Source organism: Aspergillus thermomutatus (genome assembly GCF_002237265.1).
Source record: "Aspergillus thermomutatus strain HMR AF 39 chromosome Unknown NODE_373, whole genome shotgun sequence".
Lineage (NCBI taxonomy): Eukaryota > Fungi > Ascomycota > Eurotiomycetes > Eurotiales > Aspergillaceae > Aspergillus > Aspergillus thermomutatus.
Genome location: NW_020798423.1, coordinates 1 through 20,662, shown reverse-complemented (window position 1 = coordinate 20,662; position 20,662 = coordinate 1). Strand labels below are relative to the sequence as shown.

General features: G+C 49.3%; 6 protein-coding genes across 6 annotated transcripts; 1 reads left to right on the top strand and 5 right to left on the bottom strand.

The window, feature by feature from the left end:
* Positions 1–1,589: 1,589 nt before the first annotated feature.
* CDV56_102445 (putative importin beta-4 subunit) lies at positions 1,590–5,224 on the bottom strand (the record flags this gene model as incomplete). Its single annotated transcript, XM_026756064.1, has 5 exons — positions 1,590–1,768; positions 1,825–2,561; positions 2,667–2,726; positions 2,783–5,108; positions 5,179–5,224. 5 exons carry the CDS (start codon positions 5,222–5,224, stop codon positions 1,590–1,592), a joined length of 3,348 nt encoding a protein of 1,115 aa, XP_026610016.1.
* A 923-nt stretch (positions 5,225–6,147) lies between these two features.
* Positions 6,148–10,099, bottom strand: ncr1 (sphingolipid transporter NCR1; the record flags this gene model as incomplete). Its single annotated transcript, XM_026755396.1, has 3 exons — positions 6,148–6,251; positions 6,321–9,765; positions 9,824–10,099. 3 exons carry the CDS (start codon positions 10,097–10,099, stop codon positions 6,148–6,150), a joined length of 3,825 nt encoding a protein of 1,274 aa, XP_026610015.1.
* Positions 10,100–10,939: 840 nt separating this feature from the next.
* Positions 10,940–11,985, bottom strand: CDV56_101530 (oxidoreductase, short chain dehydrogenase/reductase family; the record flags this gene model as incomplete). Its single annotated transcript, XM_026755149.1, has 4 exons — positions 10,940–10,959; positions 11,016–11,377; positions 11,435–11,798; positions 11,865–11,985. The coding sequence occupies 4 exons, from the start codon at positions 11,983–11,985 to the stop codon at positions 10,940–10,942; spliced, it is 867 nt and encodes a 288-aa protein (XP_026610014.1).
* Positions 11,986–12,479: 494 nt separating this feature from the next.
* Positions 12,480–13,683, bottom strand: CDV56_101267 (uncharacterized protein; the record flags this gene model as incomplete). The annotated part of the gene is made up of 5 exons (XM_026754886.1): positions 12,480–12,714; positions 12,770–12,854; positions 12,908–12,998; positions 13,049–13,160; positions 13,214–13,683. 5 exons carry the CDS (start codon positions 13,681–13,683, stop codon positions 12,480–12,482), a joined length of 993 nt encoding a protein of 330 aa, XP_026610013.1.
* A 1,041-nt stretch (positions 13,684–14,724) lies between these two features.
* On the bottom strand, positions 14,725–15,731 carry CDV56_100951 (tudor domain-containing protein; the record flags this gene model as incomplete). The annotated part of the gene is made up of 3 exons (XM_026754570.1): positions 14,725–14,813; positions 14,869–15,586; positions 15,681–15,731. 3 exons carry the CDS (start codon positions 15,729–15,731, stop codon positions 14,725–14,727), a joined length of 858 nt encoding a protein of 285 aa, XP_026610012.1.
* A 2,287-nt stretch (positions 15,732–18,018) lies between these two features.
* Positions 18,019–19,969, top strand: yap1 (putative bZIP transcription factor AP-1/Yap1; the record flags this gene model as incomplete). Its single annotated transcript, XM_026753848.1, has 3 exons — positions 18,019–18,495; positions 18,579–19,756; positions 19,819–19,969. The coding sequence occupies 3 exons, from the start codon at positions 18,019–18,021 to the stop codon at positions 19,967–19,969; spliced, it is 1,806 nt and encodes a 601-aa protein (XP_026610011.1).
* Positions 19,970–20,662: the final 693 nt, after the last annotated feature.

Genomic DNA, 20,662 nt, shown 5'->3' with positions numbered 1-20,662 from the left:
TAGTGTGAGTAATATAGTGAGAATAATGTGTGTGTTAGTAGTGATTTTTTAAAAATGTTCTATTTAAAAAATATTTTGTATTATAAATTTTTTTTTTTTTTTAAAAAAAAAGAGATAAAAACATATTCCTTTTTTTTTTGTGGTGTGGGGGATGTATATAAAAAAATTTTTTTTTTTTTAAAAAAAAAAAAAAAAAAAAAAAAAAAAAAATTAAAAAAAAAAAAAAAAAAAAAAAAAAAAAAAAAAAAAAAAAAAAAAAAAAAAATTTGTATAAATAAAGCAAAAATAAGGTATATAGGGATGATAAAAAGGTGGTATGAGAACCCATATACTTCTCTGATTACAACCATAGTCCCGACATCGAACCAGAGAACTCAACAGGTACCACCGAATGAAAGTCTCAAACCAGGATATCATAGAAAATCATAATGCCACTCGATGATCTCGCTTCTCCGCTCAAGCTGTCGTGATGACCACCAGGTCAAATTCCTGTCTGCAATCAGCAAACATCCATCGTCAACAACTGATCCAGAGAATACTGTACTTTACATCACCGTGCAAATGCAGCAATCACACTCTTCATCCCCACAGTCACACCCAAAGCACGGTTTCGAGACGGTCTTGATGGGTTTCTTGATGGATGACCCGGAGGCAGAGGACGGAAGAGTCCAGTTGATGGGCGAGGAGAAGGATGAGGCGGCCATTGTACAGTGGACGGTGTAGAGTATCTGTGACGTAGCCGGTCAAGTCAGTAGATATTTCGACCGCAGCTTTCGATGATCCCAGAAGTAAGTTTCATAATGTAGATAGGACTCAGGTTCCCTTACTGTTGTTCTTGTGACAGTAGGTTGATGAGGGAGAAAGGTTGAGAATCAGAATCCAAACAATAAGAGTCGGTCTGGGAGCTGAGGTCAGGAATAAATACTTTTGACAGGCATCCAAGTTTTGTACTAAATAAAGAAGCATTCAATCAGATCAACACTCCTAGAAGTATGGAGTAGTTAACTAACTCTACATATCAACCCAATAATGCCTAAGCAACAGGCCCAGCCACCGATTTCGTCTCTACCTTACCGATCGCTGAGATAATTGTCCTCCATACGTAGAACCAGGTCGAACCATCGAAGTACCTCCGCATCTTGTCAGTTGTCACTTTTTTGAGGTCCCTCTTCATCTTGCAGATCGCTACCTTATTCTGCCCCACCACAGACGTCATTGGCACAGACAAGGGTTGTACCGGATGGTCTACAGTAATAAATCAAGAATAACGAATAAGCACGGCGAGGTAAGTAGTCCTCTAACCTGGATAGATCTTCAAGTCCAACGATATTTACTATGACAAACTTTCTTCTCAATTCATAAATCATCGCACGTACCCAATCCATGGTGTCTAGTTAATTTTCTTTCCCGCTCAGGGTTTCATCATTCGCAGACAATGAGGGCGCGAACCCTCAATGTGCTCCGGGGTATCGTCTAAAGAGTCATCCATAATGTCCTGCTTTTGTGGCGTAGGCTCTATTCATTAAGTATTCGGTATGTTTGGTTGTGAAGTCATCAAGCCGTTATTATTCAGAGGTCGTGCAAGGTGATTACAGCTGCTCAACCCAAGGGGCAGCGCCGGGCTGCATCTGATTCAGCCACTTGACAAGCTCGATGAGCTCGGCGCGGCGCTCATCCTCAAGCTGGTCCGAATCGCCACAAAGGACAGACTGAAAGATGGGCAGGAACTGCGGGGTGAGCTCCCGGATGGTGGGATCTTCCCACTTGTCTACAAGCCGGTCAGTAAACATTCATGCTCGTTTCGAACAGGGCGGGATCACATACACATCTGGCAGATCATGCGGAACAGGGGCTCGTTCTCCTCGTAATCGTTCTTCAGGGGGAGGATGGAGACAAGAACGGGGAGAACCTCCTTGAGAGGGATGGCCTCACGGTGTTTGAGGATCATACGGCTGAGACATCCAGTAGCATTGTCCTGAAGGCGAGAGACCTTCATCTGCAGACACGACTCCAGCCGGGAAAGGATGGTAGGGTACTCCTTGACGATCTCAGCGTCTGCGGTGGAGTGCTCGACAAGACGGCCAACAGCATAGGCAGCATTGGACTTGGTCTGAGGATCCTCATCGCCCAGGCGGTGGATGAGGAGCTTCAGGAAAGGACGAGTGAATTGAGTGACACCAGCCCCCATACCGTTGATGCACTCGGCAAGGACACCAACGGCGGTGGCACGCTCCAGGGCCTCAGTGCTGCCGGCGTAGCGCAGGATGGTCTTCTCAAATACCTTCCAGAGTTCGGCGAAGCTCTCGCCCAGAGCGGCAGCGAGACCGGAAACGACGTCAAGGGCGGTGTCAACAACAACCCAGTCGAACTCAGAAGTCTCCTCACCGGCCTCAAGAGTCTCCTCTTCGGGGCCAAATTCAAGCTGGCAAGGGTGCTTCTTCGTGATGATGTCGGTGACCATCTGGATGACGTTGTGGAGAGTGGTCTCGTTGGCAATCAGAGAAGGACCGCAGTAGCGCAAGTTCTCAGCCATGTTACGGTTGATATCAGCGACAGTAGCCCTGTGTCAAATGGTCAATACCGATCAAGACATCGACATGAAACAGTAAGAGCAGAGAGATAAGGCCTCAGTTTCGTTGGAAAGAATCGTGTTTCACATCACGCACGCATTTTGCGCGTCTGAGTGAGCTGGGTAAACGAGTGTGTTCATCATTGGAATCGGCATGCTTGTGCAAAGCAGCCGTCGTGTACTGTGCAGAAAAAGAAAAGAGGATATACATACCGATCATCTTCCTCAGTCCACATCTTAATGGTAGCGGTCATCAGAATTTCGCCAAACTTCTTGACCTCCTTGGCGGGCTCGACCTGCAGAGGCAGACCGGGCTTCCACTTAGCCATTTGGCCAGTCTCCTCGGCAATAGCGAAGAGCATCGCGTACGAGCGGTGTAGGGTGCTGATGGTGCTGCGGCGAACACCCTCGTACGGGTGCTCAGCCAGAGGCAGGACCTGCTCAATGGTCTTCTCGAAGTAAGGCAGGTAGGCGCTCTTAGTGTGCGTGACGAGATCACCAATGACCTCAACGGCGATTTCCTTCTCCAAGGACAAGGGGGTGGTGGCGGTGATGTCGTCCCAAGCATCCTCATCATCGATATCAACGTCCTCGATACCGCCATCCTCTCCAACGGGCTCGTCGTCATCGTCGGCACTGGCAACCTTGACCTTGCGGCCAGCGATGATCACCTCCTGGCCAACAAGGTCCTTGGCGGCCTCACCAAGGGAGACGTCCAGGTCAGTCTCGTCTTGCTCAATGCAAGCGAAAAGGCCCTTGACGACACCATCAAGGAAGGGAGCGAAGTGCTCTCCATAAACCTTGGACATGGCACCCCAGAAGATGTAGGTGCTCTCCTTGAGACGGGAGTGGTCGAGGTGGAGGGCCTCCTCGGTGGCGCGCATGAGGGGCTCGACGTAGGGCTGGTAACGCTCGGCACCGGCGGCAGCGGACATTTCACCCATCGCGTCGGTGACACTAGCGCGCAGGTCCAATTCCTCCTCACTGTCCTTGACGGTGGCAAACTCCTGCAGAAGGTGCATGGAATCATCGAAGTAGGGGAGGAAAGACTCGCCGGCGGAGGAGGCAAGGGAACCCAGAGCTCCGGCAGTCAAGCCCTTGATTCTGAAGTCGGGGTGCTTGAAGAGCTTGTGCAAGATGGGAACGAGCTCGCCCTGGTAAGGAGCGACGTCCTTCTCGTCCAAGCCATCAACAACGGCATCAATGGCGCTGATACCGGCCTTCATGATATCAATAGTGGGGCCATCCTCCTCACCCTTGTACTCCTGCATAGCACTGGCCAAGTTCTTAAAAAGCAGAGGCATGAGCTTTTCGTGCTCAGCACTCAGATCCTCAGCGAGGTCATCGGCAAGACGAGCCACGGCGTGCAAGGAGGCTTGGCGGACCTTGGGTTCGGGATCAGCGAGCAGCTGCAGAACCATGGGGAAGATGTCCTTCATCTGAGTGCTGATGAAGTCAGGAGCGCCCTCAACACACATTCCAAGCGCCATGATACCGGCCCGGCGGTAGTCAGGGTTGCTGTTGTTGAAGTACTGGCCCAGGGCGTGAAGAAGAGGCACAACAACTTGGCTGGGAGGTAGACTCTGGGCGAGCATATCAAGCAAGCCGAGAGCGGACCGGGCGGGAGTGATATCGTCATCGTCTGAGGAAGTGTCACCGAGCTCGGTGACGATGTGGAGGGCGGTGCGGGTGAGCTGCTCGCCAATACGCATGCCCTGGATCTTGAGCTTACGGTACTGAACGCACTGCATAAGGAAGCTGATGGCCTGAGTACGAGTATCCTCATCGACCTCTGTGTTGGCAGCAAGCTCGTTCATGAAGATAACAAGGTCCTTAAGGTGGACAGTCAGGAGAGCGGGGTCACAGCCAAGGAGAGTCTGGAAGACCTCAAAGGCCTGCATAACACGGTCCTCCTGCTTCTGGTGGATCGAGTCCTTCAGAACAGCGACCATGGAGGGAACGATGTCCTGGAAGGCCTTGACGGGAGCAACATCCTCCTCGGAGTCAAGGTGCATGGCAAGCTTGCTCAGGGCGAGAAGGGTGTTGACGCGGACTTCCTCGCTCTCAGGGTCGCGGATGGTCTTGTTGAACAGGGCAAAAAGATCCGAGAACTTCTCCTCGAGGCTCTCACCCAGAGTCTCCAGAATGGTAAACAGAATGTAGATAGCCACGCCACGCTCATCCTTGTTGCCGCTGTTGCCAGCCTGCACCAGGAAATTGGGCAGCTCGGCCCACTCGCCGTCGTTCAGGTCGACCCGAGCGACAGCAGAGATAATCCGGGCAATGGAGTGACGGACGAGTGAGGAGCCCTCGCTCATCGTGGAGCGCAGCAGCTGCTCACGGATCTGAGGCTTCTGGGCACCCTGGACCGAAACCCAGTGCTTGTTGACCAACGAGCGAGCCTCGACGGCGGCCAGCTGCCTCAGGTTGGGATCCTCATGACCGGTGGCGATCTGAATAAGGAGAACGAGAGATTCAGGCTTGTTGTAGAATTCCCGCTGGAGGATACCAGTTGCTTCCTTAACGTTGCCCTGGGCAGCTATTGTGTTCTCGTCAGCATCACACCTATCTTTCTATGGCCACTCGACGGGTTCATTGGTGCTACTCACGGTTCAGAACGATCTGAAGCTGCTGCAGGAATCTCTGCTGATCCATGATGGAAAATATGAACAAAAGTTTCTGGGAAAAAAATATGTACGCCTCTCAAATGTGGGGTGTCCCAACCGTTCTTTAATACGAAGAAGGGATTCTTGTAGGACTAATTGAGCTGCCTGCACAGAGACAAACAGCTCAAAGGGGTATCACAGAAACAAAAGAAAGGATAGAAACACCAAGAAAAGGAATGAGGAGTGGAAGAAAAGGAGAGATGAGGGACACACAGGAGGGAAAGAAGAGAAAAAAAAAAAAAAGTTCTCACTAAGGGGTGGGCTGTCTGGATAATTTTTCTTCTGGTCCTTCCGCTTTTACTTTCTTCAGGCTAGCGGCATTTGCTATCACGTGGTCTATTCAGCTCTGGTTGATCATAAACAGTGGGTGCACCACATCGTACAGAGTAGCGTACTAAATGGCTGGAGTAACAGTGTCGCTGCCCAACCAAAGACCAATAGAATCTGGATTGGGTTCACTTATCCAGGATGGTCATGATACGGAAGTTTCTACGTTGTCTGTTTGCCACAAGGTAGATAGTATAGAGAATGATGGCAGTAAATGTTGTGATTGACTGTTATAACTATCCTGACACCATCTGTTCATACTCCTCCAACTATCGTCTATCAGCTACCTGTATGTGGTTGCATGAATCCCTAGAATTCCTTCCAAGCTGAAGTACGAGAAACGAGGAAAGAGCAAGTGGTATCAGGAAGATTTGTATAGCAAAAATCAAGAATTGTGAACCAACCCCGCATAATCCTATACTCCATCCCTTGCCCGAAAGATTCATCAATACTGCTCAAGAGAAATGGCATGGATTCCAAATCAAGGAGCAAAATGCGCATAGTACAAAACTTATATTTAAGCCAACATCCTCCATAGTGTGGAATCAAACGTAAGATAGGCCATGGCATCATGTTAGTGCATAGCTAGAATTCTTCAGAGTCGTAATCTTCGTCAACCAGTAGGGCGCGGTAACCCCTGGATGCAAGGTTTTCTTCCAAACCACCGTCAGTTCCTGGATCGGCATAACCTACATATAGTTAGACAATCAAGAATTTGGAAAGGACGATTCAAAAGACGCAACGGGAATAAGACTTACCTTCTCCACCAAAATAACTGAGCACCACGGGCAGGAAGATGAGTGCATGAGTAGCGGCAAATATGACCAGTGCTAGCCAGACACGGAAATAGTAGATTTCAAAGATCTTGCTGCGTGTAAAGGCCAGCACACAAACCCCAAGTAATTTGGTGATAGTGATGCCACTGAAGACACTGCCTCCCACGTTGACCAAGGCAGTCCAGGCTCGTGCATCTTTGCCCCGGAACTTGGTGGGCGTCTTCTCCATTATTGCGCGCGAAGGGAACATGAACGCTCGAGCAATATGGGCGCAGAACTCGACACCGATGCCGACGCAAATAACCAGATTGACTAAGGAAACGGCGTTGAGTGAGACCCCAGCAACGGCCATGGAGCCAATAATATCCACAACAATCATCACGACCGTAGCAGTTACTACCGCACCAGTGGCGACAGAGCCTAGGATGATTGACGTGATAGCGAAGATGATAGCAACAGCGCAGCCGAGCAAAGTGCCTGTGAGCTGCACAATCGAGACATACTGGTCGAAGAAGATATATGGTTTGGAATAAGGGAACACATCTATGCCGTGTTCTTTGGAGATTCCATCCGCGATGCGACGGGCTGAGATGTACGCCTTGATAAAGTCATCCTGACTCCTCAGAGGAGTATGGCTAGTTCTGAAATGGCTGGCATTGGTTATGATGCGCTTTGAATCGATGACAAGCGCATTACTATATGGGGCTTTGCCGCCGAGAGGGCACGACGCATCCGTGGGTGCTTCAATCCACTTCCCCAAATAGTGGATAAATTCGTTTCCTGTGGGCATGCCGTAGAGAGAAATATTCCATGCAGGAGTCCGGTCCTCAAAGCAGATCTTCCCATCTTCCTTGCAGCATTCTTGCTGGGGGTTCAGCCAATAAAAAAAGTCGTCGATCCAACTTGCAGCTGACCCCGAGATATAGGAGACATTCGGTCGCTTAGACTCCTGCTCCAAGACAAATGACAAGGAGAATTCTTCACAGGTCGTAAACCGCCCGCAGAGCTGCTGCTGGTGGTTTCTTTCGGTCACGTTGACGTCCCGGGTCACAAAGTATACTGGAGGACCGGTGCCAAAGTAAGCATCTAGGTCATTAAAGTACTGGACCAAGTATGAATCACTCGGAAGAGCGATACGCTGATCCAATCCGAGAGACACTTCTGGGATCAGAGCCAAGCCAGCAGTAAATATGCCGAGAAAGACAATCACAACAGCAACCTTGATCCTGCGGTCAAGCAGATAGTTCGCATATATTCTGCGAATAAATTGCTGCGACAGACTTTCGCCCTCCTGGTCATTGTAAGCGGGTTCTTCGAACATGCCGGATGAAGTCGCCTTGCGCACTGTAATGCATGGAATGCAATCTGCACGAAGACTTTCTACCCGCCTTTGATTTAGGGCAAGTACTGAAACAAACATCGTCATTTGCAGAATGGCATTGATGAAGACAGCGCCAGCTGCATAGATAGCAAAATTCTTGACGGCAGGCATGCCCACAAATACACCGAGCGCAAAGGCGACCGTCTCCGTCAGGGCCGAGAGGAAAATGCTGGGACCAATCCTCCCTACAGCACGAGCAACCCGCTCATCGATCTCTTCATCAGGGTGACTGACATTGATTCGCTCAAATTCATGAACGATCAGGAAGATGTTGTCCACACCGACCGCCAATACAAGGAAGGGAATGACCTCGGCGATGATCAAGGTCACCCTGACTCCTACTGCTGAAAATAGTCCTACCGACGCAGACACGGACATAAGGACGATCAGGATTCCCACGATTCCAAGCGTGAATTTTGACTGCACAAAGACATTGGCAGGGTTGTTCAAAAGAGACTTCCAGGTGACCGTGGCTGAGCCCAGAGCGAGGGACGCATAAATAAACATGATGATATAGCTGATAACGACAATCTTCGCATCGGTGTTGCTGGATTTGTTGAGTTCCTGCTCGAGGCTGACTTCAGTGTTGAATGACACGCGAAGACCGCGTTCTTTGGCTTCTTCTTGAACGTTGTTTAACAACTGTTGGAAATTTTTCTCCCAGTCAATGGCATCGGCCTCGCTCTCGGTACCTTGTGCGTGATTGTTCAGAACCCATGTGGTGATCAACGCTTGAGCATCGAGGACGTTGCCGGACTCTTCGTAACCACCCAGTATCATTTCAGGTCTGAGAGGCTGCTGAAAGTCAGGGAGACAGCTCGGGTCACCAGGAGAACCGGCACAGTGCCTAACCCGTTCTTCCCATGTGTCAGGGTGGAGATTCCATCCCGAGCCACCGAAATAGCCCGTTATTGACTGAACCACGCACGCCTCACCAGTGGGTTTAAAGCAGACGTCATCGAGTAGTAACCTGCGGCCAGGAGAGATCATTCGACGAATTTGAGATTCAACATCAAACCACCAGCTGAGGGTGTCATATGTCAGAACCGGTCCATGTTCGTTGACAACGAATGCCTGCTCAGCTCGGTAAAAGGGCCCAAAATTGGTATCGAAGTACTCCTTTTCTTGCGCTGCCGCTGATGTAGGGCTCACCCAGAGGCGTACAGGATCTGTCTCGACAGCGAACCGGAGCCAACCCAGACTGAGAAGGCCAACGAACACTATGCTAGTCACAATAGTGATCGCTGGGAATCGAGCGCAAGTGCCCCCAATACTATTGAACATTGAGTCGAGCATGGAGTTCAGTTTGTAAACGCCAGAGGGTTGCTCCAGCAACCCACCAGCATGAACGATATCGCCCTCGTCTTCATCGTCACCGGGAGATGGGTCCTGCAATAGCCGAACCCTCTCAGGCTTGCGATAACGTCGTTCCCTGTACGTGAAGTAACTAGAAAGGGCCACGACGGCTAGTAAGAATACGGAGTAAATCAGAATGACCGCGAAGGATAGACAAGGCAACAGGCCGACGTGGCAGTATTTGTCTGTTTTCACCTCTGGTAGCTCCGGGCAGACTTCTGGACAATCAACACAGGAACAACGGAATGCTTCGTCAGGGTCATTGCAGGCCTTCGGTTTGATAGGCAAAGCTCTCATGCCCTGATCATTGGGCGACGAGGGCTCTGTTTTGTAGTTGATCTGGAACGGACTTCCCAGAAGCTTCTTGTCACCCAGGAACTTCAGGAACTGTGTGTAATTCTTCGCGCCACCACCGATGAAGTCGATGGCTTTGCCACCAGAAGCACCATTCTTGACGTTCTTGCAACTGTCATAGAAGCCGCTCTGGTATTCTTCGGACCAGATATTGTCGAGTTCGGTAACTAATAACTTTCCGGAGCTGGCCTTCTCGGTTTGTGTGACATTAATGAAGAGAGACTGGTCAGGAGAACAGGTAAAGGTACAAAAAATGTTGAAGAAATTGTCTTTGCACGCAGGACATGATGCAATAATGCCCTCCGCAAGCTTAAGGTTCTTGGCGAGTGCGTCGATCTAGAACACATGAGAATCGTCTCACTCGAAGAGGTTTTGTTGGAACAATAATTCTTACCTGCTCTTCTTCACAACAAACCGGCCCTTCGTTCCATTTGCTACCACACAAGTCCACCAGCTTCTTCCTCACCGATACCTCGGGATCCCTTGCAGGACCGTTATCTGGACATGGCAGCTCTCCGCCGAAGAACGACTTTTTCCCGCAATGTCCTCGGATCGCACAGCGGCCCTCTTCGTGTATCTTGGTTTCTCCTTCGGCAAGGACAAGTGTCTGAGGTAAGAAAGAAAGCAGGCCGAGACTCGTGAGGATCGGGGTGAAGCGAAGTCCCCGCATCGTCGGGACAAAGGGTTGGTGACGACTCCGGTGTCAAACACGTAGGGTTTTCGCGGGATGAGTTACAGCATTAGAAGGACAGTTGGCTGGCGTATTAAAATGCTGGAAAGTTAGATTTTATGGTGAACTTGCCCGAAGACACGGTCTTTGAAGCAACAGCTCCTCGACCACGTGTTGTCGCCAGCCGAGGATATAATAAATTCGATAATGGCAGTGTAGTTCTTGGAATTAGTACCGCATCGATTCAAGTAACAATAAAATTAGTTCAGATGGTATCGAGTAGATAGTCTAAGCGACAAGGGACAGTGAAGCTATAGAGAGGCTGGGAAGAGACGATGGGGAGATGACGATAAGGAAACAAGGAACTGGAAGTTGGAGGACCTCCACTAGCCAACATACGTAAGCGGAGAAAGGCTGCCATCATGCCATGAATTGGGGTTCATCGGGCGCTAACGTCAGGCACGTCGATCCTTGGATGATCAGGAGAAACTAATCTAATCCTTTGCGTGATGTTCGACTATTTCAGTGTCTGCATGTTCGACCAGTTTTGACAAACTGGCTGACGGATCAATTCATTATCTAACTCTTTGAGTGGAGATTCTGCTATGGAAGATATCCTTCTGAGACTGAGGGTCGACAGGTAATGCACGAGTAGGCTGCTTGTCTACCCGCAAGTATATGTTTCCTCCAATTCTACCCACTACCTAGAACTGGCATATTCTCGAGGTAATTCTCGCCTCGACCACATATCCTTTGGGAACCTCTACAATGCTTTTGACTGTGGGTGATAATGAAAAATCACCTGGCACATTGTTTGGCCTTCTTGTCCAAAGTATATGCTTAGAACACCAGTCCACCTCCTATAGGCCTGTTAGCACTTTAGTACGACTTTAACAGCCAGACGGAAGAAAAATACCATCGACAACAATATCAGCTCCATTAACATAGCTCCCTCCAATATCACTGCAAAGAAACACCAGCGGTCCCGTCAGCTCCTGCGGCGACCCCATCCTACGCATTGGATTCCGATCCGCCCATATCTGCCGCCATGGAGCGAGATCCTCGCCCTCATTGAGAACCGTATCCATATATCCCGGGGAGATGGAATTGACTCGGATACCGTATTGCGTCCATTCCGCTGCCAAGCTATTCTTCATATGTAGCACCGCTGCCTTGGAGACGTTGTACGCGATCTGAGGCTGGGGGTAGTTCACCCGATGACCGCTGATGGATGCGACGAGGACAATTTTGCCCCCGCGTCCACTGGCAATCATATGTCTGGCTTTTGCATTAGGGGGCCTAGCTCTCAGAGAAGAACACGGAAGGGTATCTTACTTGCCCACTGCTTGTGCAGCGATCCATGATCCCGTTGTATTTACATCAATGACACGGCGCCATTGCTCGACTGCTATGTCCTCGGCTGCTACGCAGTTGACTATGCCCGCAAAGCAACAGAGAATGTCAAGACCTCCTAGCTCGTTCTTTGCTTTTTCAGCAACGTCCTGCATGCCTGTCGCGTCTGTGACGTCGCATTGATGCGTTATGATCTTCGCAGAAGGAAAGTCTCTTCGAAGTGCATCTATTTCAGTATCTCCCTTTTGGAGAGCCGAGGGGAGATCAAGTAAAGCAATGCCAGAAAGTCCATGCTCAAGAAGCGCTCGTGCAGAGGCGAGAGCGAGCATTCCTGCTCCACCAGTAACTAGAAGCGGGTAAGATATCGCTAATCTTGACTTATGGAAGATAAAAGGGGATATGACCAACACACTGCGTTTCCGCTCACTCTGAATCTCAAAGCTGCCCGCTGCTCCGGTGTGCTGTTCTCTGGAAATAGGGCTGGTGGAGGTGTTAAAGTGCTCGCTGGATCGATTTCTCCGAGTCGTATCCATGGCATCCTGGTCTGCACATGAGGTGTTGGAGGGAGAGGCACTTCTTTTTGAGACGGACTCATGGTCGGCGGAATTGCTGGTTATTCTGGGATTCTGTGAAAGTAATGATTTACAGAGGTGCTTTAATAGAAAATTGCAACCTTATCTACAGTGATGCGGAGAAGGTGAAGAGAGGAGGAGCTTACCCCGCGCATGATCAACTCAGCACATATAAATTATCTCATTGTTTGATTGATTGTATCTATATGTTCGGACTGCAGTGGCCCGAGTGCGTCCAAGTCATTAAGCCTTTCTTAATGTGCTTCCAGTAGGCGAGTCTGCCCATGGCCCTTCAGCAATCCTGTGATTGGAGGTACATCTCTACTACAAAGTCAACAGCTTCGGTTCATGTATGTCAACCTGCACGCCGTCTAGAAAAGTTTACTATGGGATTTTCAGTGCCTAACTATCGAGAACAAATCTACCTGAACAACATACACCGTCCACCCTCGCGTTCACTTCCCATCTACCTTCCTCCTCTTCGCCCCCTTCTTCAACCCAAACTCATCAGAATAAGCCCGGAAGAAGTCTGATGGCTGCTGGGGCTCATCCCCAGTGACGTCGCGGAATGCCGTCGTGGCAACATAGTTTGTCTTGCCCTCACGGACGAGCGAATAGTATTCGAGTATGAACTGAATCTCACTGTCGTCGGTCTCCGTCTGGCTCTTGAGGATCTTCTTGGCTTCATATCTGTTTCTGTGAGTCTCGATCTCAATAGAATTGACGGTGACAACAAGCGACATACTCAGAGATATCTTCAAATTTCATATCTGCTCCTAGAGCCTCGCTTGCCGCTCGCGCTACTTCGTCGCCGTTGAGAAGGGCCGGGCCTGTCGTGTCAATCTCCTCTCACATGATAATGATAGCGATGGCGCCGACATACCGGTCAAGATCATTAGTTGACCACGATGCTTATCATTAAATCCATTCTTTCCTTTGCCGACGAGAACATGAGCCGCTAGTAGTGCGACGTCCTTTGCAGGGGTTTAGCCAGACGTCTTTATGCGCTGAGAGCCAGACTTACACCCAGTGCTACGGGGGGGAATTTATGGTCGCGTCCGATCGGTATAGGGAGGTATCCCTCCTCCTTCGCCTGGGGAGAATACGCAAGCAAGTTCTCAGCGTAGAAGCCAGCCCTAGAACCGGTATCATTAAACATGCAAAATGCAATGGCCGGAAAGAAACATACCGGATAACAACAGGCGAATGCCCCGCCATCGAGCTCGGATCCCCTTTCGTACCCAGAAACATAGCCTCGAGATCAATAAACTCCCTCAGACGGGGCTGCTTATCCCGCTCGGCGAGATCACATCCCGCAGCACTGAGGAAGACCACATTCGGCACATTGGCGCGCTTGGCCGCCTCGATGAGCTCGGCCGTGATGTCGATTTTGTCGCGACTAGCTGGCGGGACCAGACAGAGAGTGTCGGAGTTGGTGTCTTTGATGCTGGCGGCGACGTTCTTCAGACGGCCCGGTTGATGGGGGACGATGGTGGCGCCTAGGGTTTGTAGGTCTTTGCAGCGCTGGGAATTTGGGTTGAGGGTTAGGCCGTGGACGGTGCCGATTGCTTTGGAGAAGTTCTCGTCTGAGAGGAGGAGCTCGGCGATGAGGAAGCCTGTGTTGCCTTCTACGGAGGTGATGCAGACGTTGCGCGACATGGTGAGCTGTGGTGGCTTGGATTGTTGGGCATATGTTATGGAGATGTACTGGTGTCATGCTGCGGTGATGCGAAAGTAGTATTGCTTTTATACAAGGTGACAACCTGCGTCATGATAATATAATGGTCAAGAGCTGCTGTCAGGCAGAGATTCGGGATACAGATGCTGGCCAATGGAAAGCTTTCCGGACGCATGACCTAATAGCTGACCGCGGTTTTCGAGACAAGACGAGACCATCATCGCTGTGTGAAACTTCTTATGCAAAGTTCGTAGAATCCCGCAGCCCAGCCAGGCAAACTGTGAACTATAAATCTACAATCCTGGAAGGCGCACAGAAACGACCTCTCAGCCCTATGGAGTCTTGTGAGTCGATCCAGCTTCGCCTTCGCTCATGATGATTTATCTTGAGCCGTCATGTAGACGAATGCCAAGCTTTGCGCCTCCCAAGGTCACATAGCCCACTAGTGGCCATGGACGATCGATGGGAAGGTCGTAGCAAGACTTTGCCGAGAGTTTATACAGCTCAGGATTGCTTCAAACCTCCCAAACCTGAAGTGAACAGATCATATCGGACCAGATCTCAGAACAACGTAGCCGGAAGATGAGACATAGAAGCGGGAGCCTCTCTGAAAATTTTTTCTCCCTTTTGAGTTGCCGGCGCATCTACAAGAGCAGAATCTGGCAAAGGTTGCAGATAACACCTATGGTCCTCTGATGCAGAAAACCAGAAGACCCTATCATGAAAAGATTGCCATTAGAACAGAGTGTAACAGCGAGGAAGTATTGGAGGATGTAACTCATGGAGATATCATGTCACCAGTATTTGCACAACCACAATCTACGTACGGTCAACTTCCATGCCTCGGAACATCAGTCAAAAATGATGATCTGCGTCACCAATCTCCCAGTTAGCGATAGGAACGAACAGATAGAGATTAGAAATGTGAACAGATGATGATAGTGAAACAAGAACGCAAAACCCAATGTCCAATTGATTTCATCACAAATGGAACATTGGACACTTTGTCGTTGACCGCCAATTTAGTAGGCGTCCTCATCCGCTTGCTGATACACATGTCGTGCCCTGGAGGGATCTTTCCGCATCTGTTGACCGGAGCCAGTAAAGCCCACTATTCAAATACAAATTAGCAAATTACTCTCAAATCTAGACTAATGGTGTCTCACCTCGGGCATTAACCCCCTCTCCTGTTCGAAACATGCTCTCTTTTCGGCCTAGCTTGCTCTTGCTAGCGAAATCCTTCCACTTCATCTTGCCCGCCTCAAGCTCGCGATTTGCCTTGACTTTTCGGGCCACCTTCGAAGGGCGTGCAGGTCCGTCGCCGACCTTGCTAGGGTCTTTGCGCGCCTGATTTGCCAATGTAGGGTTGATATCTGCCGCGGCCGAGATGACGCTGGAATGAAGGGGTTGGGGGGCTGGAGTCTGGGATGAAGAGTAGCCTGAGCTTCCATCAGCCTTACGTTTCCGCGAATCACCGTTGGAGATGGGCCTGATGTCTTTGGCTGCCAGAGATTCAACCGTTCCGTACGACTTGAACGAGACCAGGTAGACAGGGTTGCTAGAAGAGCCTGTTATGGAGGTAATGCGCGCAGGATAGAAAGAGTTATCGCCCGAAACCCATCGTGCAAGGACGTGGTCATTGACGGAGAACGTAACCGGTGCTGGGGCTTCCTCCGGAGTTTCGACAGTGGGCTTGCGATACCCAGACTGATAAGCAGGGTGGTTTTCTTTTGACCATTTCTCCTTCCCTGGTGGGGGAGAAGGTTTTGCGGCAGTCGCAGGAGGAGCAGAGGGTTTGAGTTCGGCGATTGATGTTTCCGTGAGATTTATGAGTTCTTCCAGTTCAGTTTTAAGACTCTGCAGTTCCGTGTTGTCTGGATCTACCTGCAAACTCGATTGAACGGTTTCAAGCTGCAAGAGAGAGAGAAAAAAAAGTCAGATACCAAACAGTCGCACAGTAGATGACAATACGACACACCTGTAGCTTGAATTCCTTGACTTCTGCCTCAAGAGCTGCAACATCCGCCATGGTGGCTGACTGAGTACGAAAATGTGATGAGAGAAATAAGAGTTTAGAAAGATAGAAGTGTAAAACCTTCCTGATATACCACAGTGCTCCCTAAGAGCTTTATGGTCACAGAGTAAGACAAATGAATGCACCTTTTCAGATGGTGGCTATGAACAGAGGCGACATGGGGTACTACGCATGAGGTTAGTGGATTCTTCGCAGATAAGGCTTGCACGTGACCAGTCCTTCTTATCAATCTGTGAACAGCATCATCATTAAGATATCACTTGAGTGGAATGAGGAGAACAGTATGCAGTCAAATTTGTTACATTACTCCACCTGTATCCTTTGGGCAAGACTTAATATATGTCAGATGAGTGCATTCTGTAGTGATGACAAGACGGGCATCATATTAATGATGCCATGAGTTCCAGACTGATAGGTAGCATTACCCAAGTCAGTCTTCAGTTCTCACCTAAGCCACCTCATGACCAAAATCCACGCTTCGATATTTTAATATCGAGAAGAAGACAAAGGAGAAAACTAAAGTAGCCAGAAGTTCTGTCAAGTCTAGATTCAGAGTAGAATGATATCTACAGTGGTCAGGTTGTCCCTGCCTCTCGAAAGATCTCCTCTGACTGGTCAAGACCTAAATAGCACTACCAGTAACCCCATTTCAATTGCCACTGGAATCTTAATGGGACTCGAATACGAGGCTGTAAACCATGGTGGAAGGAGTATTAGAGACTCCAGAGCCCCGAGTCTGCATAATGACTGATGACTGTCTCCGGTTTTCTGGAATAGCTAGGGATCGAGATCCTGCCTTCTCCTGGTGAAGATTCGATCTTACTCCGTATCTATGTGATTGATATGATGGCTTCGGCCACTGAACCATCATCCAAGGACTCCGAAAGTCGGAGCGTTGGAAATCATCACTTGGTGCAGTAGGATACACGGCGGTGAGAATACATCAACTCTCGATGCCTGAACTATGAGTCATCCCTCATAGATTAACTAAGTTAAAGTCTCCCCGGATGAAAGAGAGACTACAAATGATGAACACCATCGCAATCAAATATAGTTAAGGCCAGGCTTCTACATCGAAACGCAGCTTGTGATTGAGCATTTCCATGGATCATCGACTGAACTAGAAGGCTGGAAGGAATAAAATAAAATAGCGCGTGGAAGTCCATCGGCGCGGAGAGAATCGATATCCGGCCTGGTCTGATTTCTAAGCATCGAGTCACTCAGTTTTTCCGCTCTAAAGCGGCCGGGGACAGATGACAGTCCTATTGGCTCCCATCTATCAATTTTACAGCACTGAACCAATAAGAACTGTCAACCACTGACGCCGCCTTGGTCTACCTTACCTTACCTTTGCCCCCCATCTCACCTCATCCATTGGAAGCACCCAAAGTAAGACTGGCCTGCCTAAGGCTTTGAAAGATTGCCTTGTGAAGCCGGTCCATCGCCGCCCCCATCCCGGAAAGTGGAAAATGATGCGCTTCGGTTTCATCCTCGTACCACTTTCCCTCTTAGCCACATCTCTCTCACTACACGAATCCTCATCACCAGAGTCCCCTTTTTCAACCCTCTCTTCAAATATTTCCATCTCCTCAGACCTCCAGGCCTGAAATCAATCGCTCATATCCAACCACGTACTCTCAATCGGACCCTGATTTGCCTCGTTCGGCAGCCCCTCATCGCCAGGTATCAAGCGGTACCTCTGTCGATAGACCTGTGTCCGCGGCATTCCACCCTATACGACCTCCTCCATCTGTCTGACACTAGGCCACTAGGCCACACTCTGGCATAAGCTCTTGGCTCCTGCAACCTTCATCCTAATTTCACCACCTTGCCTTGACCCTTTCGCTACTTGTCTCTTCCTCCACTCTAAATTTCTTCCAAAAATCAATTCTTTCCTTCATATCTCATATCGCACTCAACTCCCTTGCATGGAATTCGTTCTGCTGGGTCTTTTCTGATCCTCCCACACTCCGTTTGATCCTGACGTCAATATAATTGACGCCTTGCTGAAGCGGGGTGGCATCGTAAGAGCTTCGGTCGTCTTTCCCTCTTCTCATCAGCACCTAAGTTCAGCACTCTCCACATTGGTTGTGCTCTCTATCGAAACGACAAACGGGCGGGAAGCCCGGGCCTTTTCAGGTTGAGGAGACACAGATAAGCTAACGAACTCAACACCGCGTTATATTTGAACAAGCCGTCAGTTGGCCAAAGATCACCCTCAATTGACCTGGATCATCCAACCATCCCTCACAATCGATACCCAACTTCTCTCTCAGCTGCCATGGCGGACTACAATACTCTTTATCAACAAGGCCTTTATCTCTCTCCCGATCAACAGGACCTCCTCCTCGCGGCTCTTTCATCGAGCAACCCGACTCAGAAACAACAAACAGTAACGCAGAAACCCGAAGCAAATCAGAACCTCAATCACACACCCGGCCATGCTTCCTCCGGCAGCCTCAGTGTTTCTCCCCCCAGTGGTTTGGACGGCTCGGTGAATCAGTCGACTACTTTCGGCTACGAAGATAGCCCTTTCCTCGACTTGAATCCCGACTTCGATCTTGATTTCCTGGGCAACGAGAGTTTGATTGGTGATTTGCCCCCGAGCCTGACTGAAGAGTATGAACCCGGTGATAAGAGAAAGGATATAGATGGACAGGAAAATGAGAAGGAGGAGCCGGGCAAGAAGCGAAGGGAGAGCGACGAGAAAGCAGCCAAGAAGCCTGGTAGAAAGCCGTTGACCTCGGAACCTACATCGGTATGTTTTCTGTGATCCTTTGTTTTCTATGCAGGTCATTCCGTAAATAATTTGACTTTTGCGGGTGCTGACATTTCCGACAGAAGCGCAAGGCACAGAATCGCGCAGCTCAGCGAGCCTTCCGTGAGCGCAAAGAAAAGCACTTGAAGGATCTGGAGGCCAAGGTGGAGGAGCTACAAAAAGCATCTGATAATGCCAATCAGGAAAACGGACTTCTGCGCGCTCAGGTGGAGCGTTTGCAGGTTGAGCTCAAGGAGTATCGCAAGCGTCTTTCCTGGGTAACGAGCGGCAGCGGTATCTCTCCCGTTAATGCCATCCCAGGTGCATACTCCAGAGGAATGTACGGTCTGAACAACAACGATTTCCTGTTCGACTTTCCCAAGTTCGGAGATCTACCCGGTTCGCACTTGTTCACCAACGCGCAAGCCGGTAAATCGAGTCAGAACAAGTTGAAAGACAGCCAGACAGCAACTCCACGCAGCGAAGCTCAGGTTCCCGGCGTGCTCAACCGCAACGCTCTGAACAGCTCGAGTCCTAACGGCCAGACACCGAATTCGCAATCATCTAGAAGACCTGGCTCTGGTACTTCGAACGGGGCCAATGATAACAATGGAATCAGCAGGGGCTACGCGCACCAAGTCAATTCCTCGTACAACGCGAATACGAAGCAGGCAACTCACGATACCCCTAGCTCCGACTCTCCATCATCCTCTTCGGATTCGCATCATAGTCAGTTGCTCTCTTCCAATGGAACCTCGCCTGAGCCATGTTCGCACTCGCCTGCCGTAAAGGCGACCGAAGGTAGCACTTCCCATATATGCACCTATAGCACCATCAATGGTGAGGAATCCTTCTGCGCTCAACTTGGTATGGCATGTGGCAACATCAATAATCCCATTCCAGCTGCGAGACAAAATAGCGAAAGCGCGTCGAACACCCCTGGCCATGCCAACAATTCCGACCAGGCTCCGGGTTTGGATCTTCTGGCTCAACAGAATGGAGGCCAATTCGATCCTGTGCTGTTCGGTGATTGGCGTGAGCCTCAAGATGCTATCTTATCCCAAGACTTTGGTACATTTTTCGACGATGCTTTCCCTCTACCCGACCTGGGCAGCCCATCCCACAATCTTACCGAGGCGACGAAGCACTCAGCGGCGCCCAAGAAGGATCTTATCGCGGAAATTGACAGCAAACTGGACGACGATGAAGAGGTGGTGCCTGGCGAGGACCAGTCGCAAATGCTCACATGCAATAAAATATGGTATGCTCAATCAGATCCGTGGCCACCCTTCTCTAATTTTTTGCTAACTAATTTTGCCATAGGGATCGTCTGCAATCCATGGAGAAATTCCGCAACGGCGAGATCGATGTGGACAATCTCTGTTCGGAATTGCGTACCAAAGCCAGATGCTCTGAAGGCGGCGTAGTCGTCAATCAGAAAGATGTCGAAGACATCATGGGTCGCGTGAAATAGATGGCCTATGAGTGAAGTTGGTACGACGGGAAAGACGGTCGACAACTCTGTACAATTTCCGGCCAATTCTATACACATTCCTTTCGCGAATCCGGAGACAGATACCCATGTTACACGACGCTGCAATTGATGTTATCACGAACAATATTTGAGGATTCAAAAGGAAGTTTGGGTGGATTTGATGGGACGTTCATTTTTAATAATTTTCCAATCTTGAGTAAACCATCTTACTTCTGAACCTTCGTCTCCTCAAGGCAGCCATTCCTTGTTTCCGGATTTTCCTTTTTTCTACTCGCTTTCATCACGGAATCTTCTCCCCGCTTCAATGGCGAATTGGAGACACGGAGTCGGGAATTCACTACTGAGGCTTTGGTTTGGAAAGACTGTACATCACATCAACAACCCTCATTTTGGTTGGCCACTCAAGCACTTCGGAACTAGGAGTATGCGTTCTGGGGGGATTTTTTTTTTTTTTTTTTTTTTTTTTTTTTTTTTTTTTTTTTTTTGGGTTTTTTTTTTTTTTTTTTTTTATTTTCTGGGGTTTTGTTTTGTGGGTCGGTTTTTTTTTTTTTTTGATGGTAGTGGTGTGGGGGTTTTCTGCCTTGTTGGGGTTTTGTTCTGGTCGTATATTAAGTCGAGATGTAGTTTTACTATTTGTGTATATTTTTCATTAAGCTCTTTCGCTTTCCTTTT